The sequence below is a fragment of the Eurypyga helias genome, unplaced genomic scaffold (genome assembly GCF_000690775.1).
Source record: "Eurypyga helias isolate BGI_N326 unplaced genomic scaffold, ASM69077v1 scaffold3571, whole genome shotgun sequence".
In the NCBI taxonomy this organism is placed as follows: Eukaryota; Metazoa; Chordata; class Aves; order Eurypygiformes; family Eurypygidae; genus Eurypyga; species Eurypyga helias.
In genome coordinates this window covers 60,028-84,806 of record NW_010229995.1, presented here as the reverse complement: position 1 = coordinate 84,806, position 24,779 = coordinate 60,028, and the positions used below count along the sequence as shown (strand labels likewise).

General features: G+C 37.0%; 1 protein-coding gene across 1 annotated transcript in view; it reads left to right on the top strand.

Moving 5' to 3' along the window:
* Positions 1-24,524, top strand: part of SEMA3A (sema domain, immunoglobulin domain (Ig), short basic domain, secreted, (semaphorin) 3A) — a 96,304-nt gene extending 71,780 nt beyond the window's left edge. Inside the window, exons 8-14 of the mRNA XM_010160577.1 lie at positions 1,186-1,405; positions 6,494-6,585; positions 9,185-9,226; positions 13,796-13,953; positions 18,020-18,087; positions 22,936-23,078; positions 24,069-24,524. Coding sequence (XP_010158879.1) covers positions 1,186-1,405; positions 6,494-6,585; positions 9,185-9,226; positions 13,796-13,953; positions 18,020-18,087; positions 22,936-23,078; positions 24,069-24,524 — 1,179 coding nt within the window. The remainder of the gene's footprint in view (positions 1-1,185; positions 1,406-6,493; positions 6,586-9,184; positions 9,227-13,795; positions 13,954-18,019; positions 18,088-22,935; positions 23,079-24,068) is intronic.
* The last annotated feature ends 255 nt before the right edge of the window (positions 24,525-24,779 follow it).

The window sequence follows — 24,779 nt, the reverse complement described above, 5'->3', positions numbered from 1 at the left end:
TTATATGTCTTAAATAGGTATCTGAAAAGATTAGTAGTCGGGGACACCCAGGTTCTTTGCCAAATATCCTGGGACTGGTGCTTTAATGTTTTTGTGGCTCATTTTCTTCATCCATTCACCATTATTGACACCTTACTGATGTTTAAAGTAACTTCTAATTGTTGATAAAATACTGATCAATTCTACAGAAGAAACAGGGGCAGATAGTGGTGATTCTCAAGTCTCCCCATGGGGACATGTGGTAGGTGAAAGTGGAGGAATGTATTTGTGGCTACCAAAGCCATGGTCTTACCTCTCCCGTCCTTCTCAACCTCTACGTTTTACTCACATTGGGAGAATGTGAGCGGGGAACCCTGTGCTTTTCACAAATTAGAGGTAAAACTGCCTGGCCCACTTATGACAGTATAAGGGAGTAGAAGGTCACTTTATGGTGTTAATTCATGGGGACCAACTTAATCCCAAGGGGACATTAATTTTTCTGTTACTGAGCAGTACACAACAACAGTGAGGACTTATTTCAGTTTTTCAGCGAGGGTCATCTTAACTAACTGTTCATACTGTGAGAGTATGAGCAGCAACACTCACACGAGGCTTTCTTTACAGTGGAGAGAAAAGATTTGTTTAGGACATGACTCATTTGATTTGATTTAGTGTAACAGGATCTATGTTATCGGGACTACATGGATGACAGAAACTTGTTGAGACAAGCAGGAGTTTGAAAAGTCAGCAGAACAGTGAATTGTCCCAGCATTTAAGGATTTAGAAAGGAATTAACTTCCAGCTAACACCTGAAGACAATACTTTGAAACTGAGATGGTGGCATAATTAATTAATTTTCTGGTTTACACAACAAAATTGTTTTGTCTCAAATGATTTTAGATAAATCATGATTTCTTCATTCTGCCAATTAAAGACAGTAGATGACTGAAAATCCATTTGCACTGCATAGTAGTAAAAAAAAGGATGTATGAGGATCATTTACATTGTTAACCATATTGATTTAAATCCAAAATGAAAGAAAAAAGACATTTAGTGACAGAATTAACTTTTTCTGCCTGTCACAAAACACTTAGACCTCCTGCCATATTTAATTATAGACTGCAGGATGATTATTATTAAATGGATTTCCAATATATTTCTACTGATTGATAATAGAATGTAAAGCATTTTCTTTTTTACTTCCAGTGTCCCAGTAAAACATTTGGAGGCTTTGATTCCACCAAGGACCTCCCTGATGAAGTTATAACATTTGCAAGAAGTCATCCAGCCATGTACAACCCAGTATTCCCCATCAACAACCGCCCAATCATGATCAAAACAGATGTGGATTACCAGTTCACACAGATAGTAGTAGATCGAGTGGACGCAGAAGATGGCCAATACGATGTGATGTTCATTGGCACAGGTAAGAAGTCTTGAACCTACACTGTATGCTTCATCAGGCATTATGGAGACATAGATCAGATTAAAAAATTATACTGTAAAAGACACAGAACTGTATACGTGTGACAGTTTGGGGCAAGACTTAAAACTCTGCATGTAGGGAGGTCTTGTTACATACATTCGTGGCTACAGGTTCAGGCTTTGGCCTGCATAGCTTAATTCTTCAGGAGTTTTGCCAACTGGATTCTGATCAAACCACTCTCTTTTCAACTATTGTTATTAGGGAATTTTATTAGAAATATCTTGTCTTATTAATTTTAATTTAGTATTAAAATGCAGGTTTTGAGGTAACTGTTTTGAAGTGCAGCATAAGAAGCATTAACATGAATGAGGCCAGTATCCAGGTATGAGAAAGGTCTTCTGTGCCTTTCAAGTATTTCAGGTATTTCCTTCAGATGCTGAACTCTTTAGCCCGAATAGTGCATCATTTTATTTAAGATTAAGATATCTGGCACATGCAAAGTGTTTTAAGAAGAGTTGATATTCAAATAGAAATATAATATCCTTTCCAAAGCACTTGCGGAATCCTATAGCTTGGGCATTTTATGAAAGTGGAACTGTGCACTCAGAAACGACACTTTTTTTCCCAAAAGGTAATGAGAAGTAACAGTGGCCAGAAATTAGCTGATATGCATTTCTTTAAGTTCAGTGGCTTCAGAACCATGCTCATGCAGCTGGTGGATCTGCTTCTTCACCTTTGAAGATATTCCATTAGTTGGCTGGTGTTTCAGTTATGTTGAATAAAAGTATTTTAAACTTCTATTGAACATAATTGCTAGTAATTAGACATTGGCATCATGAAGTCAAAACAAACCAAACCAAAACACCACAGTTTCTTTTCAGCTTTGGACAAAAAAAAAAAAAAAATCTGCCTGTCTTGTAACAGCCCAAATTTTGACTTGCTTTAAGTACAGTTCTGGTGCTCAAGACCTGGGGTCAGATTTCCAAAGCAATAAATCTCAAGGTCCCTCTCATGTTGATGCCTGAAATACATTATGAGGAAACTGAGACCTGATGAAGGTTTGTGTACCAAGCACAGTGCATGCATAGCAATTCAGAACATTTACTGCAGGAAATGCAGCTCTGTAGAAAGTGTTCCAGCTCTTTAAATCTGTGAACTGAGTTATTAGATTCCAGTGCTCCATTATGTTCTTGCATAAAACCTTGAAAAGTAGTTTCGTATGATTTTACACAACACATATTTTCCATCACACATTAGAGGCTTCTGTGCCATATACAATTGGCAGTGTTTTGTGCCTTTCAACAAGTCTTCTATGACCTGATTCAGCCCAGAAAAAAAATAATGGTAATACTCCCCTTGGCTGCAATGTGAGGGAACAAGCCCTTCAGCATCCAGAGTATGATGCTGAACAAACATAAGGAGCTGATTTATGTCTACACCTTGAGCACAAGAGGTGGCATTTATCTCACCGAAGTTTGGCATTCAGTCTAAAAAATATGCCTTGGCTTCTGCAAGGGAGAGAGATAAGTACTTCCAGAGATTCATTGTACTTTGTTTGAAACCTCTATTAGAGTAAGATGAAGAGTTATGCAGAAGTTCCTGTCTGTTTTCAGACAGTACAGGAAAACTTGCTTAAACCTGAGCTATAGCTTTTAGATAGTTATCATTACGTATAGTGGTTCTTATCTAAATTAGTCAGGCAAGGCCTCCATCTGAAAGAGCTCCACTGATATCTAGCTGTTACCTTTGAGTTGGCAATTTAGTTATTTAATTCCCTAAACCACGATTATTCAGGTGTGTGGTAAGTGCTCTGGATCCCATCCAACATTGCTGATATTTGTGCCCAGTAATGCTAAGAAAATTATTGAAAGGTTATTACTTGTACTTGCCAGAAGAGTTTTCATCACCAAAAACACAGCTTTGTGACTGCAGAGTGTATTATTTCTTGAAATACTACTTTTGTCTATAGAAACTTCTCTTTTTCCAGCAGGAGGTTATACATTCATGGGACAAGAACAGGCGTTAAAACGCCTGTGCTCGGAGCTGAGGCACAAAAGGTGCTCTTCTGAGCTCACTATCCTTATTGTGGTTTTCAGAAAGGTTCAAGGGCATCTCCCATGCAGAGGTAAAGAAAAAGAGGCAGAACTGAGGCCCTGCCTGCCTTCTACCGGAAAGCTGCACTGAGCCAGCTGGTTGAAGCCAAAGGAACCAAAACCAGATACACAATCAGCACGTATTCCAGCTTCCCCAAGCAGACAATGAGGCGGGGAGCAGATTAGGGACTCTAGTCACAGTCCAGTTTTCCACTTGATGATCTGAACCTATGGCAAAGCCAGAATTAAGGTCTCTAGGGCATGACTGGATTTTTCTGTGCAGGTCTGTCCCATCAGATTAGATACATTTCTCTGTGTTTTCCCATTGCTGTTGCAGCAATCTACATTATTCCCACATGCTGCTGAACTTCAATAAGTTGAAGAAATACTTTTTTTTTCCTGTTCATTGAATAACTGATGATACTTGAACACAGCATAATTAATAGCCATCCAGTGTGGTCACATTTTCCTTTCCTGTGGGTAAGATCTTTAGCTGAGCAGTTTCTTTCCCACTGTGATTGTACCAGTGTGTTTCACAATGGAAATAATATCATATCGGCATGCTTGAAATTATATCAGAAAAAAACAGGATTTAAGATATGCACTTAATGCATATCCTGAGTGTCTGATGTTTGGGATCACTTGGCACAGTCAAGGTACATCTGTCAGTAAAGCAAATTAATAACAGTAATCTTATCTTACTCAGCAGAGCCTATTGATCCTAAAGGAGAAGCCTGATTCCATTTGTGTGAAATTGTTTGAAATACTACTCTGTAAAACTTGATCTAGAACTCAGATAAAGCCCCACTTTGGTACCTGTGGCCTGACCAGAGTCGCCGTAGTGATTAACACAGTGTATCTTTGACCTCAGAGGGTTTCTCGAGCATCAGGCAACTGTAATTGTTGCAGGATCCACTTAAAAGTCAGAAGATTTTTGAAACACCATTATGTGGGTAACTCGTGTCTGCTCAGTGCCCACTCGGGCTCCTCAGTTTCCCTTTTGCTGTTATATCAAAAATCACCCTTTATTTCTGGAACATGGCATTTAATGGATTGTGACTGAGGACAGCCATAGGCCAACACAGAGTACTGCTACACTGTTGTATTTATTAGATCAGAGTTCTCTTTTTCACCCATACAATATGTTTTCCTCAAAACCACAGTCATCAAATTATCAGGATAATTAAGGAAATGAACTCATCCATTAAATTACAAATATAACTGATGTTGAATTATCTGTTGTTCTGAATTACTCTGTTGTAGAAATGTGGATTTTTTTTCATCATGTTTTAAAGTTTTATTGCATTTGTTCTCAGTATTTCTTGAATTAAATACAGCAGTAACCATAATAAAAGCCATTTCCAAAACAACTTACCTAGTATATTTTACCAGCTTAGTTTGTACATGTAGCTGACTAAATAAAAAGAAAGCTGTGCTTTGCTTTGTTGTTGTTATCTTAAGAAAGAAATGTTTTCTAGTTTTTAAAAAAGGATCTATGAATTTGCGGCTAATGAAAGAAAACAATGATGTAGATATTTTGTGGAAGAAAAAATCACTTATTTCAAAACTTCCAAAAATATGTGCTTAGAAACCAGCATCTACTTAAAGGGGAGCAGATGGAAGAATGGAAATCTCAGTTCTACATGATATTCTGGGATTCCTAGAATATTTTAATCCAAATTCATGTAAAGAAGTAGAAATACCAGGATTTTCTCATGAAATAATAGTTTTTATGTCACTTTATAAAAACATTTTCAACCTGTGTAATGTATTTGTTTCAATTTCATATACATTTTCAGTAGAGAAGTGGTGAGTTGTCATCTTTTTAATTCAAGGTTTCAACTAACACACAAATACATGTATGCACACAGATTTTGTTTCAATTTTGTGCAGTTGTTGGTTAATTTCTGCTTTGAGAATGTTGACCTTTGCAGTTCTGTTACTTTGAGAATTTTATCCATTTAAAGTGTCTTATGTTGTCCTAAACTATTACTAATATACAGAGTCCAACATGGAAAGTCCTCAGAGATGTAGTTGTTATTCCAATATGTTACATGGCACTACACTTGGCTGCTAAAAAGTCACATCCAGAGTGGTTCCATTTCAGAGATTCTGCAACAATGTGTACCAACCCAGAAACAATTGTTTTGTTGTTGTTCCCTGTAAATTCTGCTAATGGAAACAAACAAATAATTCACAGATGCAGAAGCTGTAAAACAGAGATGGTCTTAAGTCTCAACCATATTGACAAAACCCGAGGCTCTAGCTGTAGTATTTCCAGCATTGGCATTGTTCATGGTAAAATCCATTGCGAAACCCCAAGAATGTAAATGGATATAGTATTAAAATGCTGGCACACACCTATTTCTAAACAGAAGATACAACTTGTCTTGCTTTTTACCCTGCAGTGAAGACTAGTATCTAACACACGGAGAAATATAGATGCCTTAAGGGGCTTATACATCTTAGGTACTTTGTTTGACATAGGGAAGATTGCATGTACTTAAGAGATCTAACAGCTTCTTCTGTCTAACAACATTTGTCCAGATGGTGTTATATCCATACTGAGCTTTCTGACAGCATCTTCATGTGCATTTTAAGAATGACAAACATCATATTCAAAATGGACAATAAAACATGCCTGGGTAAATTTAGTGCATTTCCTTCCGCAATTAAATGACTGAAACATCTGTCATTTTATACTGTCACTTAAATAGCATTTCAGTCCTTTTCATTCTTTAATAGCTGTAGTAGCATTTATCCGCTTTGTTGCATTTGGATAATTGAATGACTTCAGTGGAATGTCCTGAAATTCAGTGGGTTTTTAGCTTATTTTAAATAGCAGTTGGTATTTTGAACAAGAAGTGCTCAGTGATACGTAGCTTCACAATGCTTGTGTGTGAAATAATTATGTACTACAAGAAACTCTGGCTGCTCTGAAACTGAAGTATGCTTGTTAAGCACCTGAAACCCTTTTTTTTTTTTCCCCCCCAAGATATTGGAACAGTTCTTAAAGTGGTTTCAATTCCTAAGGAGACTTGGCATGAATTAGAGGAAGTCTTGCTTGAAGAAATGGCAGTCTTTCGGGTAAGTGCAGCTAAATTTCAAGTGTCAGGTTGTAGATTTCTCTGTGGACAGCTGCAAACTGAACTTTTTGCAGTCTAGCCAAGGAGTAGCCTGGCATACCCCTCTAATTAGCTCGTCATTTAGAGACCCAGACACTAGTCAAAATAAACCTTGAAACATTCAGTGCTAGCTGGAGGTTAGTGATAAAAGCAATGGCATTCAGGGCTCTTGTTTTGTGTTTCAAAAAGTAAATTTATATTTGAATCTTTGTGCCATTACATGCTGTAGTTAAATATGTATCTGGGCAAGTCTGGGAATAATGCTTGTCTGTTTTCTCCCACAGAGATAAGCAATACATGAATTTTATAAATTCATAAACACATAACAGTGTTCAGATTATCAGCATAATGTACTTCAGGAAAAGCAGTGGTCTGCACAGTTTTCTTATGCCTAATAATCTGAGAAACAAAGAAAATTATATTTTCAAAGGTGACTTTAGGATCTCATGGCTTGATACAAGACACTGTAAACACCGCCTAATCTTTAGTACTTTCTTGTGACAGTCAATCTCTTCCAGTTTTCCAGTCTGAGATGCCTAAAAAATAAGGTATCGTGTAGGCACTCCTGCACATTGAGGCTGAGCAAACTTTTCAAACACTTTCCAGACAGAACCCAGGGATGTCTTGTGTTTTGCACACAGCAATGAACCATTTACATTTCCCATGCTATTCTTTTTGTCAGTGCCATTTTATGGCACCATTTCACAGGCCCCAGGCTTTCAGAGGGTTGATACCAAGTCGGGAGCGTGAGGTTACTCTGACAGCATGAAGATGATGCTCGCATGCTTGGAGAGCCCCACATCGTGTAGTCTCACTCCAGATGTGCTGCCAAGGACTGTGCTCTGAACCTGCCACAGGGCCCCAGCCACCATATCCTCATCATACTCAGTTGCTATCCCTTTATCTTTGGTTTCCAAAGAGACAAAACATATATAAACAGAGCTTGTATATATTTTTATTACAATATGCAATGTTATTTTTATTTTGTCTTATGGACAATCTTGCCTTTACTGGTACCAATCTTGCACAGAAACTGCTGTTTTGAGTGCAAGATACCACTGAAAAAATATATCTTTATTTCTTCAGTCCCTGTTTTTTTTGAGGGCAGAAATGTAGGATTTTTTCTTTCTTTCTTTCTTTTTTCTTTTTAACAGAAAAATAAAGTAGAAAATATGAGGAGAAAATGAGACAAGTAATTTGTGACTCTCAGCTTTTTTTTCTTTTTTATACATACAAAAGTCATTACATTAATGCAGGGTAATTTGGCAATTGTTGATAATGTATGAGTCTCTTCCCTAAATCAAGAAGAAGTGCCAAGCTAAAGCAGATCAGAGAAATAGAAAAGTGAAAGAAAGAAAATAAATGGAGTTAAAGTTTTATTTCAGAAAAGCTTTACAGTAGTAGAATGGTTAATGGCAAATTCCAATCTGGTATTTTATGTTACATGTGTATTTATTCATTACACAAAAGGGTTTTGGTGTTCTGATTTACTTGAAAGCTCATTTATCTCCTTTAGCATGTATTTAAACTTTAAAGAGGACATTAATGTACTTCAGTGGAATAGGCAGAATTTGTATGTGTAAGATATGGAACTTTCAATAGGGAATTTGCAACAGATTTTACATATACTTAACCAAAGTAAGTTTTCGTTGGTTACTGAAGAGACTATGTGCATGATAAGCAGTGTATTTTGATGCTTAAACTGCAGTGTGCAGACATAATGCTTTTCATTTTTCATTCCGTGAAAGTGAAAGTCTTCCATATATGTTAGATCAGTAACAAATGTCTCTTTTAATCCCATTTGTGCAATATTTCTCCGAACAGCTGAGCAAACAAACTAATTAGTTCCATTTTCATTCAAATGTTACACTTAATTGATGCTCTCTAATATAAGGTCTATTAATCCATTTGTAAAGGCAAGTCCTCATGCTTAAGATCTACTGACCCATATCAGATTCTCTCAGGGTAAGCAAGTTGAAAGCTACACAGGGGTAAAAGCACAGTAAGGACTTTATTAATATAAATAACGAAAATTGTGATACGTGGGATCAGTAGTAGATTTTTAACTGGATTTAAATTCATACAGAATTGACTTGCACATTTTGTAACCAAATTATGCCACTTCTACTCTCAAGATTAAAATCCATTGAAGCAGCTGGGCCTAGAAGATCTAACAGTCATTTAATCAGATCTAAACAGACTTACTCTGTTAAATATTTTCTCCAGTCTCTCATGTAAGAAAGTAGATATTGTTTTGACATCTGCTTGCTACAGATAAGTATAATTATGAGTAGGTTTAGCTAGGAGAATAATAACTCTCCTAGTGACCGATCTGGTTGATTAAATAACAGGTATTCCAGGGTGCAAAAAAACTCTTGCCAGTTTTAGTTCTGCATTCTGCAAATCTGAGTAACTTTGTACATGAATACTGTGGTGCAGTCAACAAGATTGTGCCTGGGATTAATGTTTGTTCTTATTTTTCAAAATAAATTTTTGAAGTCATGGGTTTTTCACCTTGATGGAGCTCATTTTATATTTTAACTCTCTTTTTCACCCCCTAGGAACCCACTGTTATTTCAGCAATGAAGATTTCCACAAAACAGGTACCATGTGCACAAACTTTAAATCACTTTTAAATATTTATTGGTCTCTGTCTTGTAGAGACAGTAACTTGGCAGTCAGTAGAGACATATTAATTACAGCAGCAGCAACCCATCCCGTTACATAAACAGTAGTTTCTCAGGAAAATGTGACATGCAAAGGAGAAAGGAAAAGCCTAGTTTGTGTTACTTACTGGTAAGGTGGAAACTAAGCACAAACTAACCAGCTGTCTGGAGGCTCTCAAGGGAAAAAAAAATTCACATTATGGAATGTTCTTATGGCAGAGAAACTCTTCAAAAGGAGAGGCCAAACTTGGTCCCTTGCTTTAATGGGACCAGTCCCAGCCACTCTAAGAATGTCTTCAAGGCCAGGCTGGACGAGGCTTTGAGCAACCTGGTCTAGTGGAAGGTGTCCCTGCCCAGGGCAGGGAGGTTGGAACTGGATGGTCTTTAAGGTCACTTCCAACCCAAACCATTCTGGATTCTATTATTCTATAAATGGTCTAGTACAGAATTCAGATAGTGGAAGCAAAGACTGGAAATGAGACATCCTCCTGTCTTTTTGTCCAATCCTTGTTCCATTCCTGGATGTGCACCATTCAGATATAATAAAGAGGGTAGATCTGATTTTGTCCAAATTTTCCATGGCCTTATGGTTCAGTAACATGATTAGGATATGTTCCAGACTCCAGAATTTATATTTCCTACTTTCTGTTGAGTGCAGTAATAACTACCTTCTTAAAGTAAAGATACGTACTACAGCCTTCACTGTAGACCAGACCAGAACTAAAACAAACTGGATTTATTGATGGATGGAGGTAAAGTTTTGTTTGGTTTACAAGTAAAGGTGATTCCTGGATTTCTGAGCAAATATGGCTAACTATTATTAGGCCTCTTTTGGAAGCTGCTCATGAAGTATGTAGTTGTTCAAAGAACTTTGGGTTTCAGTCTGAGAGTTCAGGGCCTATCTTCCAGTTTGTCCTGGAATTAGGTAGATGGACCCCAACCACTGGCATTTCCTGTCTCATAACATAATAAAACTTCTTTTTTTCTTTTATCATATGTGTGTTGATTTGGAGCCTGATTTGGTAAACACTAGCAACTTAATTACACTCAGTAATTTTTCCATTAATGTCATTGTCAGTAAAGAGGAGATTTGGTATTAATTGCAGGACTGAGTGCACTAAAAATTGTTTGTGTTAAAAATAAGATTTAGTTAATTCATCTACCTCTCTCTATACATTATTAAACAGAAGTTGAATTCATTCTATAACAGACAGACCTCAATATTATGTTTGAAATGTTGTATATTTAACTCAGAATTCACTGTGTTTAGGAAAGTTGTCTGAAAACATTCATGCATTTGACAGAAAACATTTTCTTCGAGACCACTTTTCTAACATAGTTTACCACCTAAAACAACAAAAATGGTAGACTGAAAAAAATGTACTATTGAATACTGGGATATTTAAAAACAAACCTGTCAAGTTGTATATAAGTTCACATCATGCCAAAATGCTCTGCTTTGAATTATTTTTATAAGTACATTCACTTAAAGCAGCCATCGGATTTGATAACAGACTGTGCATTTTCATAAAACCTCTTCTTCAAAGCATCTTTAGTTATTCTGGAGAGTTTAGAATTTTCCCTAAGTCTTTTGAAAACAAATTTATACTGATAAAATTGCTTAAAGCTAATAAAGAGCATAAACCACAAGTTATTCAGCCAGAATTCAGCTCAGGAAAATCAACCAGCCTCATGCTAAAAATGACAGAATCATGATACAGTATGACAAGGTTTTGGCACTGTGTCTCTGTATCAAATATATATAGGGCAACATGTTCCCATTTTATATTTATGATTTTAAAATAATGTAATTTTGTAACTCAATCACTTTACTCACTGTGTTCTGATAAGCAGGGTGTTTTTCATACAAACAGCACATTATTTTGAAGCATTAAATTTTTAATCTCTCCTTTTTTAAATTGCAAATGGAAAATTCTCAGTTATGTCTTTGTCCAACTCCTAGGGAAAGGCTGCATTTTGGGCAGCGCCGTGGGGCAAACAGAAACCATTGGATTGCTTAAAACAATAGTCTCCTCAGCTTTTCTGGAGTTCTGATACTTCTGCAAGAATCCTTAGAGGACAACTTACCCTCCCAGCCCCTCTGGTTTGATCTGATAATCAGCTGATTTATTAAATTACCATCCTCTTGGGAAAGACTCTTTGCCCAAAAGACAGTTTGACTGTCTATGGTAAAGTAAGGTCAGGCAACTGATGCAAATCATTCTATTACTACTTTCTGAATTTCATACTGCCTGGCTTTATATATAATTAGTGTCCAGAATAATGATCACCAGCTGGAGTCAGAAACCATGAGCAGAAGAGCAGCAAACAGGGCAGCAGCCTTCAGGCTCTGCAGCACCTGAAACATATGCTCTGGTTCACTGACTGAACTTTATGAACTTATCCATGAGGAATAAGTAACCCTATTTTGGCCTCACTTCCCCCCCCCCGCCTCCATTATGTGTTTCTGATTATTCTTTAATTCTAAAGATATTTATTACAAATCAGGGAGAAGTTTTTGACAAAATCAAGTTGGTTACAGAGGTGCATGGAAAACCATCACACCATTCTTCTTTGTTTTCCCACGTGCATCCTCTGGGTTGATTTTTATATTAGTTGCACCACACATTGCTACATGCTTGTATAGATATTAATGCCCCAATTACATAACACTCAGATCAATACCATCTGGACATTTAAGATACTTAACTGAAGCTCTAATTTGACCTATGCTGCCTCCATAATCAGTAAAGACAAAAGGCATCCCTGGAGAAATGTTTAGGTCACCTAAGATTTGACTTGCTGCTCTTTTTACTGCAGAATATACCCCTAAGCTGAGTGTTTCATTAGGTGACTTAAGATAGAAAGGACCAGCTTGTCATGTCTGCTGCCTGTCATCTCCTTCTAAAGGATACAGCACTAACTAGGGACTGGCATGTACAGTTATGGATCTGTGTGGTCAGACTTTTGCCCAGAGAATGTGGGTTTACAACCCACCTATCACACTGTAATAGAAACAGCTGCACAGAAAAGACTTAGTTTTCAATTTACCAGTTAAATATCCTTTGGGTGCTTTCCTTGTCATATTTTCCTTGAGAAAATACTGCTGTTTATATAAATGCATGGGATGTTTCTGTTACAATTAATATGCCTGTATAAACTGCCAAGCTGTTGTCTCTGGGAGAAGTTAATGTAAGACCTTTTATGAGTGTTTTTGGTTTTGCTGTGTTGTCATATTCAGTGCTCATCATTTGCAGTTGGAAGGTGATCTTAGCCACCTTCCATCCCCAAACTCCTTGGAAATGGTACCTCTGAGACATCACAGTGCAGGAGATGAAGAATTTTGATAACTTTTTTGAAATCCTATTTTTCACACCATCCTTACGTTTTCTAAGAAAGAAAAATGAATACAAATCTCTCTTTTCTTGGTGGGACTGCTTGGAGTGAGACCTTAGAGAGAGATGTGTTAATTGCTTCGCCATGGGTGCTGTGTGACAATGTTTAAGCTTTTGATAGCAAACTGTCAGTGTTTCCAAAACAGAAGGATTATGCCATTTAATTTTTGTTTATCTACCTACTTTGTTTACCCCTGGTTTTGCATCTCAGAGGGAACTGGATTTACTTACTACACTCATACTTGTTTTCGTTGTGAATTAGTGCTAAGGTGAAATATCTCTGTTTGGACTTTCATGTGGGATCACTAGTTCAGTTTCCTTATGTCCCTCTGGGGATCAACTTCCCTAATGGACCACGTGAATTTGGTATCAGAGAGGAAATTGAAAGAGACAAGATATTCCGTTGTGATGCCATACAAAGCTGTAGTGGTTTGGGGTTTTTTTTGCATCTTTTTTTCTTTACTTCATGGCTTCTCTCTGTATCTGAGCTACATCTTCCACTCATCACTGGTTCTTATCCAAAATAAAGTAAGCCATCTCCCATCATTAAAGATGTTTCAATTAGAGTATGTCACTTACAGAAAATACTATGAGGGAACAGAATTATCAAATATGCAAGGAAGTGCATACATCGCAGCAATTCCAAGCTGAAGTATCTTAGCATCAATCTGAAATAATATTTTACTTTAGGTTTCCCCACACACATACACAAATCAAGGTCATATATAGGAAATTTGTTGAAATGTGAAGAATATGTTGAAGTTGTTTTTCTTGAAATTTAAAAACACATTCTCCTCTGTGTTCTGTCACCGATTTTAGCGCTTTCCTAGTGCAGGGATCTGAATAGAAAACAAAAAATGGAAGAGTACTTTAATTTTTCTTACTGTTTAGAGAAGCCATCGAGAGCATCATACAAAAATCAGATTTTTTAATTCTTTTTTTGTTATCTTGAGACCAATACTCTTCTCATTCCTTTAGTGTACATCGGAATTGTCATCCTTTATTGTATGGTCCCAATTTATTACTATATAATTTTAAAATGCTTTCCTATACAAAAAAATGGTAATTTGCAATTTAAATTGTTTGTTTGTTTGTTTAACTTTTATAACAGCAACAACTCTACATTGGCTCAGCCACTGGAGTTTCACAGCTTCCTTTGCACCGCTGTGATGTGTATGGAAAAGCATGCGCTGAGTGTTGCCTTGCAAGAGACCCTTACTGTGCCTGGGATGGTTCATCATGCTCACGTTACTTCCCCACTGCTAAGAGGTAGGGACAGTTTTCAGATGTCTGCATGGCTTGCTATTTGTTTTAACTGATGGTCTCAATATGACCAGAGGGCTTTGGAGATTTTTCGTGGGATGGTTAACTGGAGCCCGTTCTCTTCCAAAGAAAACATAGTTGTGGGAGTTATAAGCAATATGAAGTCTTGGTTGATTTCAAGTGAACACTGCTACTTCTTGGATTGGCTTAAAAAGCTGTTGTAGAAAAAAAAAACATTCAGAAAAGTGTTGTCTCTGAAATGGATTCATAACTTTATATTCAGTAATAAATGGGGAAAAAAAAAAACCCACAACCAAACCCAAACTTTAGCATGAGGAGGGAGCTTGATATTAAAATAAAATAACTACTTGCCGAAGTAAGTTATCCTGCACTTCCATAAATTCTAATACAAAGGAAATAGTTATAAATGGTTTGGATATGAATGGAAAGTTATCGTTTAGTGATAAATAACATTATTGTTCTTATTCAACCGTATGTGTTGATGTGTGTCTAATTGCTACCAGATCAGAACAACCCTTATTTTACATTCACTCTGCACTAATGCTAAAGGCTTTGAAATGCAAATGTTAAGGGAAAACAGACTCTGCAAGTGAACAATATAATTTTTATAAAAATTCTACTAGTCGTAGTTGCCTTATCTGAAGATTTAAAATAATATTTTCTTTGCTTTCATTTATCTCTGAAGTTCTTTCTCTTAAAGTGTATAAGCTAGTTACTGAACAATTCAGCTACTGAGGTAGAAATTAGGAATAACTGCATAGATAATCACTTGCAAATAAGAACAGACATTGGTGTAGTGTTGAGAGAGTCCCATGATAAATTGGCAAAGATGATAAAAAGTGCTGACATTAAATTGACTATGTCAAACATCTTGCACTTATGAAGAAACAAGGAATCAAGGGTTTATGCACATAAGGGTTTATATACATAAAATTAATGGTAGCAAATACTTAGTTGAGAATGTCAGGACTCCAAATTCCAGATTTGGATTGGTTGTTGTAAGAGATGAAATGTGGTAAAGGGTGAGAATTAGCATTTGTGTCACAGACTTTACAGATGGAGAGGATTAAAATTTCAAGGTTTGCATTACAATGTGTCCTAAACAAATACTGAGGACCAAAGAAAAAGCTGCTTACGGAACATCAGGTTCTATTTTTCCACCAGGAAATAGTTAATCTGCAACAAGCTCTTTGTGAAATTCTTTAGAAAATAATTAAAAAGAAGAAGCTGAACCCATCCCAAAAGAAGAGCTGGCCAAATTTTCTCAGCTGCGTGGGCTAAATTCAGATTTGTGGTGGGAGCATGGCAGTTTCTCTGTAGGAGAAGGAGGAAAGAGAGGAGAGGAAACTGAGGTTTTCGAGGGGAGTGTAAGGGATAGATTTGATCTGAAAGTTTTCAGGGTCGGAAGTCGTTGTGGTTGAGTATTGCCTCTTAAGTCTAAGGAGACAGTAAGGTCTTGCCTCTCTGCTACGTCCCTGCTAGTCTCTGAACATCATTTTTCAGCATTGACAAGGATACATTCCTACTCCCAGCCCATCTCAAGACCCGTTGAGCACATCATTCTGTCATTCATAACGCTTACACTGATGGGAGAAGTAGAGCTTTGTCTTTTCCTTACCTGTCTCTCCAACCTATTAAACACCAGACTGAGCTCACTGGTGCCATCAGGGGTAACAGCACCGGGACCTCTTCTTACAGGGATTAAGGGGCAGGGTTACTGGGGTTTAACTGGGTTGCACAGCTACAGGAAAACCATGGGGTGCAGTATTTACTCATCTTGAGACCACTGTGAAAGAAAACCTAAGTCCTGGGAGGCTGGGATCCTGACAGTGCTTTCACAAAAAAACCCCACTGGCCCCATACTTCCCCCCATTTTTCCCTTGGCAGCAGCAGCAGAATAAACGTCTGTGTTACTGGGGAAGAGGATCCTGTGTTTACCTGGTGCCTGCTGTACCCACTGCCTCAAAACAGCTTTGCATCTATGCATCTATGACAGTCAGCATTGCTGGAAACAGCTTAAATGTCAACATTTTCCTAATAATGAATCCTTGTAATTTTAGGCTCCAGAAATAGTGGGAAAGTTGATTCCTGTGGCACTAGCACAGATGTTTTACTAGTAGTTGGTTTTGGGGTTTTGGGTTCTTTTTTGTTGGTGGTGGTTTGTTTTTTTTTTTTTTAATTATTTTTTTAAAAAAGGAGCTTTTATGAGCTGTGATTTTAATTTATTTTCTTTCTTTGTGTATTTTACATGTCTAAGTGACAGTTCAGAGCTCCTGTAGTGTGACCACTTAACTTACCCCATACGGATATGTTCTGGTTCATATTTCATAATTCATCGTGTTGATACCATGGTGATATGTACAGCATTTTCCTGAGATCTAACAAAACATCTCATCCAAACTCCATTGACAGTTACATGAGTATATCCACAAACTTCTTTTCTACAAATAGTATCCTATAAATACGCTGCATTTCGAAATATAGGAAGGAGTAACAAAATTTTATGGTTCCTTATGTCTTTGATGTATTTTTATTAATTGGTAATGAGTAATATGAAGATGATATCTGAAATTGGGATTAGTACATTTTTTGAATCGTGTATCAATCAACAGAACGTTCCTTATTACTAAAGCATGCCAAGTTAGCTCACTTCGTTAACTTAAAAGAAGTTTTTATTCAGAAAAATATAAAAAAATGCACATTCTGACTTGTTTTTTCCCCGGTAAAACTGCTGCCATACTTCACATACCTGATTTCAGGTTTAACATTTCAGTAGTTTTCAGTGGAAAAAAATACGGTTAAAATCTTTCAGCCAAGAAGGGGAGTCAGCTGTGCGATTCATGCTGCCTCTGCGACAACTCTTAGTATGTGCTGTTGCTGGGCTGTTAGTGAGACTCTGCAAACGGGAGAACAGGAGATGGTCTCTGTACTGCAGAACAATGGCTTTTTAAAAATGTGGGCTGTTGTCACAAGGGAGTGACCAACAGTGCTTTTTACAAGGCTACTTGACTTTTGCATATCCGTTGCTGGATGCCATAATCTGAAATCACAGCATTGTTCAGCAGCCTAATCCTCTTTGTTCTCCTCTAATTTTGCAAGCCCTCAGGCTTTCTCTGATTCCTAAAGTAAAGTGCTCACACTTGAAACACATCTTTGTTTGCCTAGTTCTTTTTTCTTTTTTTTAATATGAAACGCTTTTCTCTGGCTCAGTTGAATTTTGTGTCACAGCTATTTAAATAAAAATAGGAGCAGAGAGAAAAACAAATGCAAAATAAAACTATGAAAAAAGCTCTCCTCTGTGAAATACAGTGTTTTTAGCACAGATCAGTATATTTTCTATAACAGTGGAAATCAAGTTGGGGAAATGTTAATCGGACATGCAATAAAAGCTAGAATTCAGACTTAAGCTACAGAGGATGGAATAAATGAAATTTCAGTGTCTTCCTATCCTAGTGTTTTATTCTGTTTATTCTAAAGACAAAGCCATTTGCAACAGTCTCAGGAAAGGTTTTATCAGAAATGGTTTGGTGAGGTCTTTAGTGGCTGAAATGGTGGATGTATGTATTTTCATTTAGGTTTTGTAGAAAATACAGTACTTTGACATTCTTTCAAAGCCACCCATCCTAGCATTTTGTTTTATATAAAAGATGCCATGATACTCAAAGTATTCTGTAGCTTCTTCATGTTTTTGGATGCATGTTAAAAGTGTACTGTAGATACTTTGATCCCTTTGCAGTCCCTGTATCTATGAATCAAGTAATGAATGTGTCTGTGATCAATATTGCCCACACAGTTAAAATAAAATTCATAGGTTCAGTGCAAGAGATAGGTGTTTCCCAGTTTCTGAAGACTTTAGCTGTAGATTAAATGCTGATTCTACAAACTGTGATAATGCATGGAATATAGTAGTAACAATATGATTTCCCTTCTAGTGTTGTATAGGTACACTTGTGACTTATGTGGTCATATTTATGTTCCTCTTAAGTCAGGGCAAATGTGAATGCGAACCCCTAAGAAGGTCACTAACAATTTTCAAATATGATATTTGCAGACGTACTAGACGACAAGATATCCGAAATGGAGACCCGCTTACCCACTGCTCTGACCTGCAGCATCATGGTGAGTTATGGGTATGACTGAAATACAACTAATTTGTATGTAACATACAGACTGTGCCTGAGAAGAGTAGGAAACACTTGAATGATTTGTTGGTGAAATTGTCTTGAACATCTGGGAAAGATGAATATAATACATCATTATCCCAATTTAGATTGCTTACAATGGCCTGGATGAGACACTAAAGACTGTTGTTTTTTGGTTTTTTTTTTTTATCCTCAAGTTAACAGTTTTAAACATTTCAGTTTTTCTTCTTCAAATACCTGATAATACCATACTATGAGGCTAGGCATATTACGTCAGATAAGTCATATCTGTTTCAGAACAGCAAGAAGCATGTGCATGTTTCTTCATACACTTTACATAGGATGATAACCAAACTCATAATTAACTACCTTGGGTAAATGTGGAATGGTCTTTGTTGTAGGTGCCAAACTAGCAGCCCTTAAGGTCAGGACGTCCCTTGGAGTAGGTCTGTCCTGTGTGCTTTCTGCGTGGGTTTTCTTTGACACCTTTTGGTTTTGGTTTTTTGTTGGTTGTTTTATGTTCACAACTTATTGACCAGATCTTACTTTCTTGAATTGTTTGTCGGGTAAAACTGCTCAGTCACTAACTTGTTGCCAAGCTTCTCAGGAGATCTTCGCTCAGAAAATTAAAAATATCTCTTTTGCCGTAAGTGAAGACAACACTTAGGCTATACTTCCCTCTGCTGGAAAAAAGGATTGTTCATGTTTGTGGTACATCTATAATAACAGTTAAACCACTGGACGGATTTCTGTGAGAAATAAAGAAGGAGGTAGCTGAAAATAGAGATACCTCAAAACCCTCATGTCCTTCCAGTCCTTGTAAGAGCAAGAATGATAAATAGTCCAAAGTTGTACTTTTGTGTCAGCTATAATTCATCACCACTACATTTCAGTGATAGTTTTCTCTATCTTTTTCATTATTTGAAACTTGCAGTGAACATACTGTAGCTTTTGTTTTTACTTCTTGATTGTCAGACTATGGCCAAGCTACTCAGAGGGAGAAAAGGGTTTGGAAAAGTGCATGACTGGACTGTGGTCAATATGCAGTTGTCACATTTTGAGAATTCATGAATGCACAACTAGTTGAGATTTGAACTAGTCCATGGGGACTAGTAGGAAGTTCACAAATTTCCAGATGCATGATATCCAGTAATGCTTATCCAGTGCAGATGAGACCATCCATATATTGGGGTTGAGATGACATTTTCAGTTCCTCAATAGGAAAATTTCAGCAGTCACTGAATGTGCATTTTATTACCAGCAGAAGCATGTCCCAGCTTTACCTTTTTACTATCTGAGCATTTTACTTAGAAGAAAAATTATGATCTGGGCTACAACATGTCCAGTTCTTTCAAGGTTCTCTTGCCTTTGCTAGATGTGCTTTATACAATTGTAGATCTGTTCTTTATCTTCATAGACAAGAAAAGAATTTTAAAACACTTTGGTTTTTATATCTTCCCATATTCAGTAAACATTTTTGTCTGGATAGATATTTTCTGTAGAAAGAGAAGAGTGTAATCCAGCGCAGTTTTTTCATGAAAACAATCATGAGAACTCAAGGCCAGGAAAACGCTCTTATGCAGTACATCTGATTACAAAAAGCTTGCGTACAGTTTTTTCAAAATGAGCAGAGCAAGTATGAGACAAGATATCACTGAAAATTTCACTTAATGGTGAAATGAAGACAGAGTGATTAGGAGAATCAGTAACTTAAAAAAAAATCCGACAATGCAGTTCTAGGTCCTAGACTTTAAGGATGCACTGTTAAAATACTTGAGTACTGAATTTCACTTGACTGAAATTTTTTCTTAATTAATTGAGTTAATCTATAAAATTATCTTATATTTACTTGTCATTTACACAAGATCGTGCATTGTAGAAACAGCTGCATGGCCCATGAACCTCCTATGCCAACTTATGCTGAGTTTTTTCCCTGTTTGTGACTAGTAGTTTCCTGGACAACAGATAAAGAATTGGGTTAGTCTATAGCCAAAAAGAAGTTCCAGCAATTATTTAGTACTTGTACACCCATTCCTCTGCAGTAACTGGCAGCTGATTCTCCATGTGAACCAACAGAAACAAGAAAAAATAACAGTCTCTTAGTGTATATCTCACTTTTAAAGGCATTGCAAGAAACTTGCTTTGATATCAGTCTGAAGCAGTAATGTTTTCAATAAGGTTTAGGTAGCTCTTTCAGTTGCTTTTTATGCAAATGTAGAAGTAGTAGTATAAAATGACTACGCCGAAACATTAGAGGGAGCTAAGGTTCCTTAGCTGTACAGGTGTTGGGTCAGATAGTAATGCTTAAATCTAAATTCATAGTCACCTTTGTGTCAGCTAGAGAACTCTATTTTTTTAAGTACGAAATACTAGTGCTATCAAGAAATTAATCAAGTTCTATTCTGAAGAATTTGTAAGGGAAGAGGCACCTTTTTTAGGTGATTTATCCCAGGACAAATTCAAAGAATCACTGAATTTAACTGTATAGTGCAATTCATTCATCTGCAAAGCAATCTTTATGTAAGTACTTTGCCTTTCATACTTCTTTGGTTATGTCAGAAATTATATATTTAAAGGATATGTATCAGGGTAGTAAATTGATACTGCTGTTGCATTCATTTTGGGAATTACAGCTCTCAGACAGGATTTTGGGTTGAATTTCATAACCAACTTTGTAACTTCTATACGTTTCTAATTCTTCCAGCTGCTCTTCTGAACTTCCCAGACACTCATTCTTCCTCCTGGTCTCTTCAGTTTCTCCCTCGGTCTCAGAGCTGCACTCTGATCCTGTGATTATTCCATCACTCTGCTTACTTTCTTGCACTCCACATGCTCAATATTACATGAACTTTATAGACATTTCTGGACCTGCTTTCTGCTCCCTTAAATCACAGAAATGGAATTCGAAGGATCTTTTAGATCCTTCCTCTCTCATGCATGACTGTCACCCATACTATATTTTCTGAGGAAATTTAAAGGAGGTTTCTGCCAATTTCCCTGGTTATCTCTAACACACCGGAATGCCATGGGCCAGATAAAAAAACCCACTCAGATCCACCTATCTTCCATGAAAACTTGGGATTAGCTTCTTAGATAGAAAGAATGCTTAGAAACTAAAAAGGTCAGCAGGATGGAGCACCTCTCCTACAAAGACAGAATTGTGGTTATTCTGCCTGGAGAAGAGACCACTCCAGGGTGACCTTAATGCAGCCTTTTAGGACTTAAAAAAGGCTTATAAGAAAGATGGAGACAAACTTTTTAGCAGGGCCTGTTGCGACAGGACAAGGTGTAACAGCTTTAAACTAAAAGAGGATAGATTCAGGCTAGATATAAGGAATTCCTCCATTGCTCACCATCTTCCTGGCCCAAAGCTGCACTGACATTCTTCATAGGGATGTGGTTTCTGAGAGATGTCATAAAAGTTGTTTCACTTAGTTGTTTATATAGCACCCCACTTACTTGCTGGAAAGGTTCACGATCCAACAGAGGAAAGCAAGTTAACCCATTGCTTATTTGTTTTGTGTTAATAGGCTGTTCAATGTTTCCTTACTGAGAACTGGGCAAGCACAAGTTCCTATTCTGTCCCCTGTCCCTTCTCCCCTCCTCTCTCAGGGCTGCAAGTCATTATGGAAAGACATATGATTGCTGTGTCAACATACACCAGGAGCTCAATTTTATTTTTACCTTTGGCTCAGCCATCTAGCAAACAGCCTGTGTTTGCTAAACAACGCGGCCAATACGATAAAGGCATAGTGAAAGCAAACAAATCTTGACAAAGGATTTCTCTGAAAGGATTTTACTTAGACATCATTTTCGTGTTAAAACATATCAAAAGAAGTTATTTAAAGATTTCCAGTGCTAAAAATCAAGTGGAAAATGGAAAGAATGAGAAATAATGGCAGAGAGACAGGAAACCCCATGAGATCAACACAGTGTTAAATAGCTTACCAACCCCTTCCTCCCCATCTACTCTCCGGGATTATTGTACCGTTGCCACTTGAGTCCATAACAGCATTTTAAAGAGCTAAGGTGGAGAGTTGAAATATGATGCCTTACAGCCTCTGCGGTATTGGAGAAGAATCAAATGCCATATAAGTCCTATAGCTATGTGATATTTCCAGCAAGTTGATGAATATCTCTAAACATTGTTGTTACAAAAGGAAGTAATTTATTTAACTTTCTTTTTCCCCTCCCATAATGTCTGGTTTATTAACCTCATTACATTTCCATAAATTATATCAGTATGGGAGGAAATGATTAATTGAAGATTGTTTCCTTAAAAACATTATTCCTGGTCATTAACAGCTTCAGCAAACTGCAGTGCCATATAATCTAAACACATTATACTACTTTTAAATAGCCTCATGTTTTATTACTTTGCTCTAAAGTATTATGATCATAGAGCCCAGGAGGCATCATTATAGACATTCTGCAACTACACCCTGAGTTTCCTCACTGCATACAGTTGGCTGTTAAAAATTCTTGTCATGTCTTAGATGTTTTCCTTGATGAATAATAATGAGGTTTACCCAAAATTTCACGATGAAATTCATTAACTTTACATATTGAGATGTTAACAGCTGTTAGGATTTAAAATACAAAAAATAATTTTAAAAAAACTACCAGGGATCTTTACGAAGATAGAGATATTGATGGTGATTTTCCAAATGGCCTACTGATTTGGGAAAAATTTTCTTTTAAAGTTTTTATCTTTTAACACTTTAAGGAAGACCAATTTCTAAACAAATACATTCACTTTGCAATTAAGATTTTTCTTTCTTGGTAATTTTGAGGTTTTTTTTCTTTTTTTTTCTTTGCTTTACAGATAACCCAAGTGGTCAGACCCTGGAGGAAAAGATTATCTATGGAGTAGAGAATAGCAGCACTTTCCTTGAGTGCAGTGCAAAATCTCAGCGTGCCGTAGTCTACTGGCAGTTCCAGAAGCAGAATGATGACCGTAAAGAAGAGGTACAGTAGAAAAAATAAAGAAATGCAACTAGTCTTCTCTATGAAGATATACTTGAACCTGAGTCCTTCCCAGAATAATGTCCATCTGTATTTTAGTTTAGCAGAATTTTTCTGGAATCTTATAATTTCTGTTGTTCTTCACCATATTCTTATCACCATAAAATCCCATAAGCTCTCTAATAGGTTTTACAGATGGTTACATCAGAAAACATTCATAACCTCTCCCTGGTCAGACCCTCTGCAAAACATGCTGTCAAGCTAGGCCACTTAGGTACATTAGCAGCATTAGACACCTTTGCTGTTTGCTTCATTTGCATAAATTGTAAATTGTTTAGAATTTATTCTTGATGGAGAGAGCAAAACAGGTTTGTGTTCTGTCCACAGCAACATGTGCATTCAAAGAAGGAAACTATATATTCCTAGATATTAATTAATTCAGAAAAATATAGCATTTTGAATAGCTGCTTTTTGAATATTAAAATTTTGAGATTTAATGCTTATTGTTTCTTTGTAAATTTTCCACTTACCCAGAAGACACTTCTATGTATAAGCGCTGTTATAGTGAGGAACTACAGGAAGACAGAGCACCTTTCCCACATATATATATTTAGGCTTGACTAAAAGATTGTGGTAAATGTGACCTCAGTAATATAGCCAAATGCATCCATGTTGACTCTGCTGATTATAGGTTTGTATTTTCTGTAATCTTACCAGCAATTCCATCTGACAAGAGTGGCTACAAATCAGTAGGGACTAAGGAATAAATTCTTAATCCTCCAATCTCTCTTTGCAGCACCTCAGTATCTTTTCCAGAGTATTTGAGCCTTCCGTAACTACTGATGACTGGCCAAGGGTTTTCCATTCATGTGGGTTTCTTGACCAAGTTTTACCAGCTGAAAGGAGCAGTACTAAGGAACTAGTGTGGTTAGAGGACAGTTTTGCATGTATATGAAAGATAACTATTGAAATTAACACTTTTTTCCAATGCAGATAAAAGTGGACGATCGAATGATCCGGACAGAACAGGGCCTGTTGCTACGAAGTCTTCAACGGAGAGACTCTGGCATTTATTTCTGTCATGCTGTGGAGCACGGCTTCATGCAAAGTTTGCTCAAGGTCACCCTGGAAGTAATTGATACTGATCACCTGGAAGAGTTGCTCCATAAAGAAGAAGATGGTGATACCTCCAAGACCAAGGACGCTACCAATAGCATGACCCCCAGTCAGAAGATCTGGTATAGAGACTTCATGCAGTTAATTAATCACCCCAATCTCAACACAATGGATGAGTTCTGTGAGCAGGTTTGGAAAAGAGACCGCAAACAACGCCGGCAAAGGCCTGCCAATGCTCAGGTGAATACGAATAAGTGGAAGCACCTACAAGAGAATAAAAAAGGTAGGAACAGGAGGACCCATGAATTTGAAAGGGCACCACGGAGTGTCTGAGCTACATTACCTCTAGGAACCTCATCCAAGTAGAAACTTGTATAGACAGATAACTGGAAAAAAATTGCAATATTCATGAACTTTTTCATGGCATTATGTGGATGTTTACAAGAGTGGAAAGTTCAAACAATTTCCACCAGGTTTAAATAAAATCCATTTCTAACTTTCCTAATAAGTCGTTCCTCTCTGCTCTGATTCTAAGACCAGAAAGACCAGAGTTTCAAGGATGATAACTCAGCGGGACCTAGCTTACTG